Below are 12,162 nucleotides of genomic sequence, written 5' to 3' on the forward strand. Positions count from 1 at the left end.
TGCCAATGCTAAATCTAAACCATTACCATTTCTATTCCAATGAGCATAACTTTCAAATAAATGTTGAAATTGAATTAAATGCTGCATTTTTTCCCTTTAAAAATGTAAGTTTATTTATTTATTTATTTATTGATGGGATTTATATCCCGCCCTATCTCCTGAAGGACTCAGGGCGGCTAACAACAAAACATATAAGGGGATTGGGAGTGGGAGGGGATTGGGAGTGGGAGGCACGGTTCTTCGGTGGTTCTCCTCCTATCTCCTGGGACATTCGCAGTCGGTGTTGGCAGGGGGGCAGAGGTCGACCCCTAGGTCTCTCGTTTGTGGAGTTCCTCAGGGGTCGGTCCTCTCGCCTCTCCTGTTCAACATCTACATGAAACCGCTGGGTGAGATCATTCGTGGTTTTGGAGTTGGGTATCATCAATATGCCGATGATACCCAACTTTTTATTTCGACCCCAAACAACCCCAGTGATGCCCTTGCTGTGATGTCCCGTTGCCTGGAGGCGGTTCGGGTCTGGATGGGGAGGAACAGACTTCAGCTCAACCCTGACAAGACTGAGTGGCTGTACATTCCGGCATCCCGGGACATCCAAAATGTTCCATCGCTTTCTATGGGGGGCGAGTTTTTACCCCCCGTGGATAGGGCCCACAACTTGGGAGTCCTCCTAGATTCACGTCTTACCTTAGAAGACCATATAGTAGCCGTGACTAGGGGGGCTTTCGCTCAGGTTCGCCTGGTGCGTCAGTTGCGGCCCTATCTGGACCGGGATGCCCTGTGTACGGTCACTCATGCGCTCGTGACCTCTCGTCTTGACTATTGCAATGCTCTCTACATGGGGCTTCCCTTGAAGACCACTCGGAGGCTCCAACTGGTACAGAATGCGGCCGCGAGAGTTGTCTTGGGAGTTTCCCGGTACTCCCATGTTACACCTTTGCTCCGCGAGCTGCATTGGTTACCAGTTCTCTTCCGGGTGAGGTTCAAGGTCTTGGTGATGGTTTTTAAGTCCTTACATGGCATGGGTCCGGAATACCTCGGGGACCACCTGCTGCCGGCGTCGACTCCCCTCCGCCCTGTGCGTTCCCACAGAGAGGGCCTCCTCAGGGTGCCTCCGGTCAGAGAATGCTGGCTGGTGGCCCCCAGGGGGAGGGCCTTCTCTGTGGGCGCCCCGGCTTTGTGGAATCAACTGCCGGTTGAGCTCCAGATGGCACCAGATCTTCGCTCCTTCCGGCGCGGGTTAAAGACCCATTTATTCGAACAAGCTGGCCTGGCCTGATGGGGAGTCAGGGTTTTAATATTTGTATATTTTGATTGTTTTAATTTGGGCAATAATTTAATCCTTTTTTTAACTTTTGTACTTTTGTATTTTTATTCATATGCCCTGTTCACCGCCCTGAGTCCTTCGGGAGAAGGGCGGTATAAAAATTCAATAAACTTAAACTTAAACTTAAGTACAGAAATCAAGATAAAAATAAAATTAAAATCATCTGTGCAATAAATTAAAATTAAAAACTAAAAATAAATTAAAAATTCTAAATATAATTAATTAAAATGCCTGTCAGTCCAGGTTGCATTAATAAAGTAAAGGTAAAGGTTTCCTCTGTCCAGCTCTAAAAGGGCAGTGCTCATCTCCATTTCTTAGCCGAGGGAGACAGCGTGGTCCAAAGACTTTCCATGTTCAGGTGGCCAGCATGGCTATAAGCCAAAGGTGCACAGAAGGCCGTTACCTTCCCGCCCAAGCATTTGCATCCTTTCAAACTGCTAGGTGGGCAAGGGCTGAGGCAAGTAATGGGAGCTCTCCAGCTGCCAAGTTCAGCACCTTTAATTGCTGAGCCATCATGTCCCATTAAGTTGCATTAATAAAATTGTGCATGGTATATCTACTAATGTTCTGAAAAATGTATTAACTGGTCTCGATTACTACCGTGAGTTGCCAAACAGCGGATCAGAGTACCAGACATTGTGGCTGAAGTCTATTTTCAGCTGGCTCACAAAATTCCAGAAAATTTAACAATTGTTTCTTGCAAGTCAGTATGAACCAGCTCCAACACTACCACTACCACACATACACACACACACTAGGAAAACAAACAAATTGTGTACTTACTCTACCATCTTTGACCAGTCAGGAGGTTCTTTCAAAGTCATGAATACACAGTTTGTGAGAATAGTAAACATAATAAACATGCTGAATAATGTTGGATTATGTCAAGGAATATATGACACATTCTAGACAAATGTTTACATCTATCAATTCATTTCAATATATGTCTATTCAAAAGTAAGTCCACTTAATTGAGTGAAATAAACAGCACAAATTATTCTCTAAATAGCAATAGCACTTAGACTTATATATTGCTCCACAGTGCTTTACAGCACTCTCTGAGAGGTTTATAATGTCAGCGTACTGTATTTTTTTTTATTCATTACCAATCTCAGAAGTTGGAAGGCTGAGTCAACGCTGAGCCCTATCAGGATCAAACTCCAATACTGCATTCTAACCACTGCATCACCAGTGTATCCGTGTACTGGCTTATAAACATTCATTGTATGAACTGATGAATTTAATTGAAAATATATCTATAAATTCCATATAAAAATGTTATGCCAACATAAAAAGTTACTTCTAAGATGGATCCAAAGTTTTATTGTATTGGTAAAAATCAAAAGAAATCTGGTAATATCTTTTACAACTAGCAAATTGTGTTAAAAAAAACATAAGCCTTTATGAGCTGTCGCTTACTTTATCAGATAGTCAGGGTGGCCACAATAATGAAAAGAAAAGAAAAGAAAAGAAAAGAAAGGAAAAGAAGGAAGATTATTCCAAATCAAATGATATCTACAGATAGAATATTTTATCTATTTAAATACAGATAGAATATTTTATCTATTTAATTATGGATATAAAGTAATCAAAATTAAGGAAGAGCAGGTACATCTCTCTGACAGAAGAAACTGATGCTGCTGCCTAAAAAAAGCAGTTTAATAAGAGCTGTCAAGAAATAACATTTGAAAAGCCCATACGTCGGACACTTGACAAGAGCAAGTTGTTTTACTACTACCGTTGTAAAAGGATATGAATGAACTAAAATTTTTATAGAAATTCTTCTAAGAGTACTGAAAGGACTCAACATGTATAAGGCAGGTGTGGCACTGAATCTGAAGATAGACTTCCCTTTATTCAATACTATGAATGTCTAAGAAGAGATAACAAAACATATCAATGCAATACTGTAATCGTGTTGATATTATTTCTTTAATTTTACATCAAGTTGCAGCTCAAATCTTCCAAACAATCATGGTTTTCTATTGTGAGAAGGAATCAGTATAAGCCGTGTGCTATTCCTTCCCTTCGAACTTTTGAATTTCATTTTACACTAAGCATAGTTCTGTATAATATTCTGTTTTGGTATTCATTTATTTATACAATGTATTACCAGTTTTCATTTTAACAATTATACTGGGGTTTCAGTACAACATTAAAACCACAAAACCTTCAAATTATGACATCTTATAACTATAAAATCATCAGCTTGCAAAATCTTAATAATTACCACAGGATTAATGAGACCCAGAAGCACTGAATCAGTTGAAAGCCTGGGCAAAGATAGCATCTACTGTAAATGAACCGGGAAGATTTCCAGACTTGTACATCTCTTGTTGCCTACTTTAACTATTTTTTAGTATGCCATAGTGAGGTATCATATCAGGCTTCTTCAAACATGGCATTGGGCACAATCATTTAACTTTAAATCTTGTATCCTGTATTCTTATTCTTATTGCCCTGTACACCGCCCTGAGTCCTTCGGGAGAAGGGCGGTATATAAATCAAATAAATAAATAAATAAACTTTAAGACTTGTGGACTTCAACTCCCAGAATTCCTCAGCCAATGATTTATTGTCATTGTATGATAGTTTTATCGACAAACAGCAGGTATGTGCAAAATTCCAGGAAGGGACCTATTCCCCTATTTACATTATGATTGTATGTTAAATCCATACCTATGGCAGCTGGATGAGAAATTTTCTGCTCTGGGAATAGGAATGCACCTACCATGTAGGATTTATGACAAAAAAAAATCAAAGTAAGTAATTATTTGTTACTTATTTCAGTTTGCCACAAGGATATGGCAAATGAGGCACCCATTTTCCATTTCAGTACAAATGCTAGTTGATTAAGCAGGAAGAGCAGCTTTGTGGTGCATTTGTTATAATGTTAAAATAACTGCTAGGTAAAATGCATTCACTAGCCAATCACTGCAGTCAAGGCAGTGGCGGGATTCAAATAGGCGAACAACCGGTTCTCTGTGTGGATGCCGCTTCCGGAAGTCCATTCAGGGCCTGGGCCACAAAAAATTAGCTACTGGTTCTGCCAAAGTGGTGCGAACCGGCTGAATCCCACCACTGATTCAAGGTTGCACACTTGACCTGTTTCATCCACATTATGCAGAGCATATATACTCATTTACATATAGACCATGCTCTGGTTTTAATCTTTATGAACACTTACTTTTTTATTTGCATAATAAGGGTCTAGGTCTTCCAAGGGCTCAGACACCAAATGAGGAGGAATGTCTCCATAAATTAAAGGCAATGGCTTCCCTGCTTCCAAGTCTGTATTTGGCTTTGGCTTGCCTTCATCGTTGTCCTCCTCTTTTTGCTCTTGATCTACTTTTCGTTTTTCCTCATCGATCCTTTGCTCAATTGCTGCAAGTGACTCCGGAGTGAATCGGAAGAAGCAATCAGGCCCTGGCTGCGCAAAAAGTGCATGTGCCATTTTTTCATTCTGCAAGTTTTAATTAGTTTTTAATTCTTATGAAAAAATGACCTATGGGAAGGAGGAAAAAGTCGTTAAGAGTTGAAAAGAAAGAAGCAACAACAACAACAACAGGTTTTGTGTCTCTGTGTGAAATTCTTCCAAACTGCAACAGGAAAATAATAAATAGATCCTGGCCAGGCAAATATGAAATCTTTTAAAGACTTTTTTTCAGATTTTCCTAATGAAATTAGGGTTAAAGTTCTAAAATTCAGTGAGAATCAACGGGATATGGTACTGTAAGCTCTAATCGTCTATATTCAAAATCCAGAACTGAAGTTTTCTTTTATTTAAAATGCCATCTAGGCATAATTGAGCCTAAGGACTTAAAACATTTGAATCGCATCAGAAAATTCTATGTAGTGTTTGGATCCAGCTCATCTTACTATTATGTATTTGCATGCAGAATCATGATATGGCAGGAAACTTTTTCTTGTTCCAAAGGTGTACAGCAAGAAATTCCCCTGATAACCAATAAAGAAATTTCATCTACCCATCTCCTTCATCTATTCTTTAGTAATACAAAAATATTTATCAGGCTGAAAGAATGGCTTTTGGATTGTAAACTGACTTTATACAAGCTGCTCTAGTGGCCTCTTTCCACTAAAAAGGAGAGAAAAAAATGGGCACGGGTACAAGTAGTCCTTGACTTATGACCATAATGGCAATGACCATATGATTACCTTGCTTAATGATTCTCCCTGCCCTCCCCAATGTGGTCATTAAGCGACTATGCTGGTCATTATTTGGAGTATGGGGGACCTCAGTGATGGAGGAGACACTGGGAAGCCTAGCACAGGCCCACCTGCCCCAGGCCTCCCAAGGCCCCCCCCCCACTCTCATGCTCCACTTCCCATTCCTGGTGCCCCTGTAGGCCTTGGGAGTACCCTCAGGCAATGTTTTCACAGAAATAAGTAGTTTTCAAGCTCAAGGATCTTGACTGCAGGAGCCACAGGGGCATAACACACACCGATACGTTACCTGTGAGTGATGTAATTTATGACATTTGCATGAATTGTGCCATGATGCAAATAGCGCAGCGTATGTAAGTCTCATAGCTTATGCAATCATATCATGACATGTGGCGTCACTCTGTCCCCACCCTCCTGATAAGGGCAAAATGTTCCATCTCAGCTGTAACGAAGAGGAATGTGTTTGGCAAGTTGTAACTGTTTAGATGCCAAATCTTCAGCTGAGCACTTACGGTGATGATCATCATAAGGAACAGAACACTGAAAAGAAGATGCAAGAACCACACAATGCAGAACATCACATTGCACTTTGCTGAATGCAAATCAAGCATTTGTGCGAAAGGAAGCTTTTTCCCCAATGCAAATAGGTGCAGCAGAGCCAGTCCAATCAGAGAAAAGGGTCAAAATGTGCCCCCTTCCCCAAGCACTTGTTGCCTATTTTAAGAATATGTTTTAATAATTTCTATATTGTGAATAATGTTGTTTAATTTAGCCCTGAACTACTGAACAGTTAATATACACTGCACTTACATGCACTATGGAGCAAGTCCTTCTGAACACAGAGGATTTAAGTTAGAATCACAATTGTGTTGCATGTGTACCTTGCCTAATGGATCTATTTTTACCTACGCACCAATTTAAATGGAAAGGAATATGGAAACACCATCCAACTAAAGTAAATATTTATTTTAATCAGTCTATGTAAATTCAGCGTACATTAGGCAAACTATTACTTGCTGTATATAAACTTGTGCATTTATAGATGCCAAGTCCATAATAACTATTCTAAAACATTATTCACTATTTTATTCTCAAAATGTCTTCATGAAGAGGAAAACATAGAAAAAAGGGGAAATCAGAGTGAGATCAATTTAGGCCATAGTTTGATTAAAACTGAGAGCCAGTTTGTTCTTCTGGTTAAGGCACCAGGCTGGAAACCGGGAGATTGTGAGTTCTAGTCCTGCCTTTGGCATGAAAGCCAACTGGGTGACTTTGGGCCAGTCCTGCTCTTTCAGTCCAATTTAGTCACAGGGCTGTTGTTGTCATAGGGAAAACAGCAGGAGGAAGGAGGTATGTTCCTCGCTTTGAGTTATTTATAAAAATAACAAAGGTGTGATTAAAAAAAACTAACCCCTCCCCCAGAGGATTTCTATTGCAGGTGTAGTAATAGCAATAGCACTTAGACATAGATATCACTTCACGGTGCTTTACAGCCTTCTCTAAGCGGTTTACAGAGTCAGCATATTGCCCCCAACAATTTGGGTCCTCATTTTACCGACCTCGTAAGGATGGAAGATTGAGTCAACTTTGAGCCTGTCAGGATTGAACTGCTGGCATTCGGCAGAATTAGCCTGCAATACTGCATAAGTGAGTAAGAAGGCAGCTGGTTTCCTCTACCCCGTCATATATTTATAACTAATGGGTGATTTGGTTTTGATAAGGTGAAAACTAGGTGTCCTAGTGGACCATCATTTAAGCCAGCAATCTGCTGCAGTTGCCAAAAAAGTCAATGCAGTCCTAGGCTACAGCAACAGAAGGATAGCACCAAGAACATGAGATGTGATAGTACTGCTTTATACTGCACTGGTAAGACCATACTTGGAATAATGTGTCCAGTTCTGATCATCACAATAGGAAAAAGATCCTCAGACTCTTGAAAGAATGTAAAGAAGAGCAACAAAGATGATGAAGGTTGGAAGCTAAACCATACAATGAATAGTTAAGGGAACTAGAAATGTCTAGCCTAACAAAGAGAAGGCTTAGGGATGACATGATAGCAGTCTTCCAATATTTGAAGGGTTGTCACAAGTAAGAGGGTGTCCATTTATTTTCCATGGTACCTGAGGGCAAGACAAAAAGCATTGGATGGAAGCTCATCAGAGGGAGATCCAACTTGGAACTAAGCAGAAGTTTTCTGACGGTGACAATGATTAATCAATGGAACAGCTTGCCTCCCAGAGTTGTGGGCTCTGAGGTTTTCAAGAAAATATTGGACAACCATTTCTCCAGTATGGAATAAGGACTTCTGTCTTGGACAGGGGGTTGGACTAGAACAGGGGTGTCAAACTGCCGGCACATGGGCCGGATGCGTCACATGGAAGCTGCGCCCACCCCACCGCCGGCAATGGCAAAACCGTCCCTATACATTGCACATCACGTGACGTGGCAAGTTTGACATGTCTGGACTAAAAGACTTCCATGGTCCCTTCCAGCTCTATGATTCCATGTCTATGTCATACACTGTCTGTAGTTCCTTCAATCTTCCTTCATGGAGTCTAGGCCTCATATTTTTCTTTTCAAAAGCACTGCTTGAAATGAGCCACCGCCACTCAGTAAATGACAAATGCCCTAGCTGGCACTAAGATTCGTAAGTTCTGGCTGGCTTCCCTTGCAATTTCAATCTTGCTGCCTGCCCTGCTCATGCTAGAAGCTTCCAATCTGCTCTTCATCTTCACTCAAACATCCATCATACCCTTCTCTTGCTTTGTTATTTCACCACACACCTTCTAGGCAAGTGCTACAAAGAAGCAAAGATTATGAAATGAAGAAAACCAAGGTATTTCCCCCACAGCTGCACCCAACAAAATGATGACATATAGAAAATACTCTGGGATATCATCAGTATGATGGGAAGATATTCCACCGTCACCCTAATCCTATTCCCCTAAAACAGGGGTCTTCAAAGTTGGCCCTTTTATGACTTGTGGACTTCAACTCCCAGAATTCCTCAGCCAGGCATGCTGGGTGAGGAATTCTGGGAGTTGGTCATTAAAGGGCCAAGTTTGAAGACTCCTGCCCTAAAACTTTATAGTCCTTGCTTACTAACCACTTGTTTGGTGTCCTTTTGAAGTTATGAGGGCTTTGCAAAAGGAAACTTACAACAAGTTCTTGAAGTTACAGCCATTACAGGCTCCAATTCGGGTGCTGGACAACTAGTGTGCATTTACAGTATTTGCAAGTTCCTGTGGTCTCACGATCTCCATTTGAGCCCTTCACATCAGACTTCCAACAAGCAACGTCTACAGGGAAGCCAGCAGGAAGTTGCAGACATTTGATGTCATGTTTAATAACCCACGGTGATTTGCTTAACAACAGCAGCCTGAACTGATGTTGCAAGTCGGTACAATCACATGGTGTTTCACTTAATAACCAAACCGCTTAGCCAACAAAGTTGCTGGTTCCAAATGCAGGCAGTGAAGACTACCTATATTTTATTCTGAAATGCAAGCAAGATAATGATTGAGAGTTTCTTAAGATATATTTACAGGCCACAGGACAAAACTCACCATTTAATGAAAAAAACTACCATGATATGTTTGCCACCTTGAGTGGTATATGAAAAAAAAGGTGGGGGGGAGAGAAAGGAGGAAAATCTAATTTTAAAAAAAGTTGACAACACCTGATATATGCTTTTTGGCTACAGTGAAATAAATGCAATTATTGACAATGAACTAGAGTGAACATATCAATTAGAAACAAGAAAAGTGATTGCACTTTTTTCTTTTTTTTTTAACCCAAGCAAGAAAACCAGCACGTTTACTTACTACTGGAGACTAAGTGGCCACAGCGTTCTAGAAACACGGTTTCATATTGTTAATGGGTTGTATTGTGTAAACAACTGTAGAACTAATCTCAAATTCTATATGCAGCAAACATTTCAGCAAACTGCAAAGCATTTTTTTTTTGGATGATCAAACAGCAAGACAATCTGAACACGCTGTGGAATGTAATAAAAGACTCTTGCCATTAACTGTGCTGCCAATATGGGTAGTCCTTGATTAATTACAGAATTTCTGTCACTAAGCGATGTGGCCATAAAGCATGACACGTGATTGCATCGTTTAGCAATGGTAACCCATAAGCTGCGAGGGTGCTTATGGGAGAATCTCGGTACTCCCATGTTACACCACTCCTGCGCGAGCTGCATTGGCTTCCGTTTACCCTCCAAGTGCGATTCAAGGTGCTGGTAATAACCTTTAAAGCCCTACATGGCTTAGGCCTGGGGTACTTGCGAAACCACCTGCTGCCATTGTCAACCTCCCATCGCCTGGTTCGTTCCCACAGTCGGCCTCCTCAGGGTGCTGTCGGCCAGGCAATGTCGGCAGGCGACCCCCAGGGGGAAAGCCTTCTCTGTGGGTGCGCCGACCCTCTGCAATGAGTTGCCTCCGGAGCTGTGGACGGCCCCTGACCTTCGGTCCTTCCGCCGTGACCTGAAGACCTGGTTGTTTCAACAAGTGGGCCTGGACTGACTCCGATTTTTAATTAGGCTTTTACTGGGTTAAATTGTTTTGTAATTTTGTATTTATTGTTTAATTCTCTTTTAATTTTTTTACTCTATGTTTTTTAATTTTTATTGTTGTGAGACGCCCTGAGTCCTCAGGGAGAAGGGCGGCATATAAATTTAATAAAATGAAATGAAATGAATGAACTCCAGGACTCTCCATTGCTGTTGTTAACCAAATATCACCTGGATATTAGCCAAGGAACCACCTATATCCAAGTCATTCCCATCTTGGTCCATCTCTCAGCCCTGAGCTTCAGTAAGATAAGAGACTGTTTTCTTTTTCAACTCCCCCTCACCTATCTCCCTCCCACCGCCGCCATCTTTAATCTTTTAGTTGTCCTGCACTCCGCTGCTTTCCTCACCTTGCTGCCCTGCCACTCTGGCTGACCTTCCTTGACTTCTTCCTCCGGCTGCTGATGAGGCAAGCCAGGCCTCACCCTACACAAGCCGGTTGTGCTGCCTTGTCCAAATCACATGCTGTTTTCTCACAAGTCTATAAAAAAGGTAAAGGTAAAGATTCCCCCGCACTTGTGTGCTAGTCGTTTCCAACTCTAGGGGCCGGTGCTCATCTCCGTTTCAAAGCCGAAGAGCCAGCGCTTGTCCGAGGACGTCTCCGTGGTCATGTGGCCGGCATGACTAGACGCCAAAGGCGCACAGAACGCTGTTACCTTCCCACCGTAGTGGTCCGTATTTTTCTACTTGCATTTTTACGTGCTTTAGAATTGCTAGGTTGGCAGAAGCTGGGACGAGTAACAGGCGCTCACTCTGCTACGTGGCACTTGAGATTCGACCCGCCAAACTGCCGACCTTCTGATCGACAAGCTCAGCATCCTAACCCACTGAGCCACCGCGTCCCTTCACAAGGCTATAGAAGGCACCAAAGCCTTGCGAGGAAGTCACATGCAATTAAGACAAGGCGCACTGAATGGTTTATGTTTCTTGAACCATTGTTTTTAAAAGTAGGTTTCAGAATGAAAAATTGAAACTGGTTGCTACTCCAAGTACAGAGTCAATTTGGTATAGTGATTAAGGCACCAGTCTAGAGAGTGTGAGCTCGGGGGTGTGGGTGTGTGTTCCTTGGTGCTCTCTAAGCTTGCTTGTTTTCTTGCAAACTAGCTAACAAGGAGTGTGGTTTGCTGTCAGTTTATATTCTAGTGGCTTGCCCTGTCAATATAAGTGGTGGTGTTCTTGGAGATTCTTTGGTTGGGCTGTTTGCTGTTGGCAGTTTCTTGATTGGGGTATTGTTTACTTGACTGTTGGTCTGTTGTTAATCTTGGAGTTAATCCATGCTTATCTAGGTGCTGATTGCTGGTAGGAAGGTGCTTGGGTCTTTTTGTGCCTTTTTGGGCTGGGTGATAGTCCCTTTCGCATAGTCTATAGATGTTAATGTCTATATATCTACTGATGGCTGATTTGTCAGAGTTCCAGGCTTCTAGAAATTCCCTAGCATATTTGGATTTGGCTTGGTCTAGGATGGTCACATTTTCCCAACTGAAACTATGGTTAAATCTGCCTATATGGTGTGAAGACATGGTGAAAACTCTTTTAAATTCAAAACGTATAGAAACCCAAACAACCCTCCAAGTATATTGTGGAGGGCTAATACTGTATTGGTGCTTATAAACATGATTGCTTTAAGGGATTTTGAATTACGCAGATGGACTAGGCAAAGTGAAACAGTTTAATATCCCTGGAGAAAAGGAAGCAAATAACAGAAACCAATAGTTGCCTTTTCTTTGGTGTGAAAGGAATCAATCTGTAGGCACAATAAAGAACAGTGTTTATGTTAGAGGATGCAAATATCAGTAGAAAGGTTGGGCTGCAGCTTCCTTAGAAAAGTGGAATTTAGAGATGCCAGGTCAGCCGTTAATAAGGTTGTAACAGACCATACTAAGATCATGGCAGCGCTGTGGTTAGCTCATGCTCCTATCTGATACTACATTCTAAGGTTTTCTTATAATTTGCATTGCCCTTTGTATCCCTTATGTATCATTTTGAACCGTATATACCTGTAACTTTCAGGGAGCCCATGATCGCGGTAACCGTGTATGCTAATTAAAAAAACCCCAAATATTTGTTATATCTCTTT

The 12,162-nt window shown here is 41.5% G+C and overlaps 1 protein-coding gene across 1 annotated transcript in view; it reads right to left on the reverse strand.

The window, feature by feature from the left end:
* Positions 1 to 4,778, reverse strand: part of LOC308674776 (sodium channel protein type 2 subunit alpha-like) — a gene marked incomplete at both ends in the record, with an annotated part of 59,127 nt that extends 54,349 nt beyond the window's left edge. The window contains 3 exons of the mRNA XM_081339511.1: positions 2,108 to 2,188; positions 3,034 to 3,197; positions 4,512 to 4,778. Of these exons, the coding sequence (XP_081195637.1) occupies positions 2,108 to 2,188; positions 3,034 to 3,197; positions 4,512 to 4,778 (512 nt within the window). The remainder of the gene's footprint in view (positions 1 to 2,107; positions 2,189 to 3,033; positions 3,198 to 4,511) is intronic.
* Between the last annotated feature and the right edge of the window lie 7,384 nt (positions 4,779 to 12,162).

Source organism: Vipera berus (assembly GCF_964194415.1).
Source record: "Vipera berus genome assembly, chromosome: 1".
In the NCBI taxonomy this organism is placed as follows: domain Eukaryota; kingdom Metazoa; phylum Chordata; class Lepidosauria; order Squamata; family Viperidae; genus Vipera; species Vipera berus.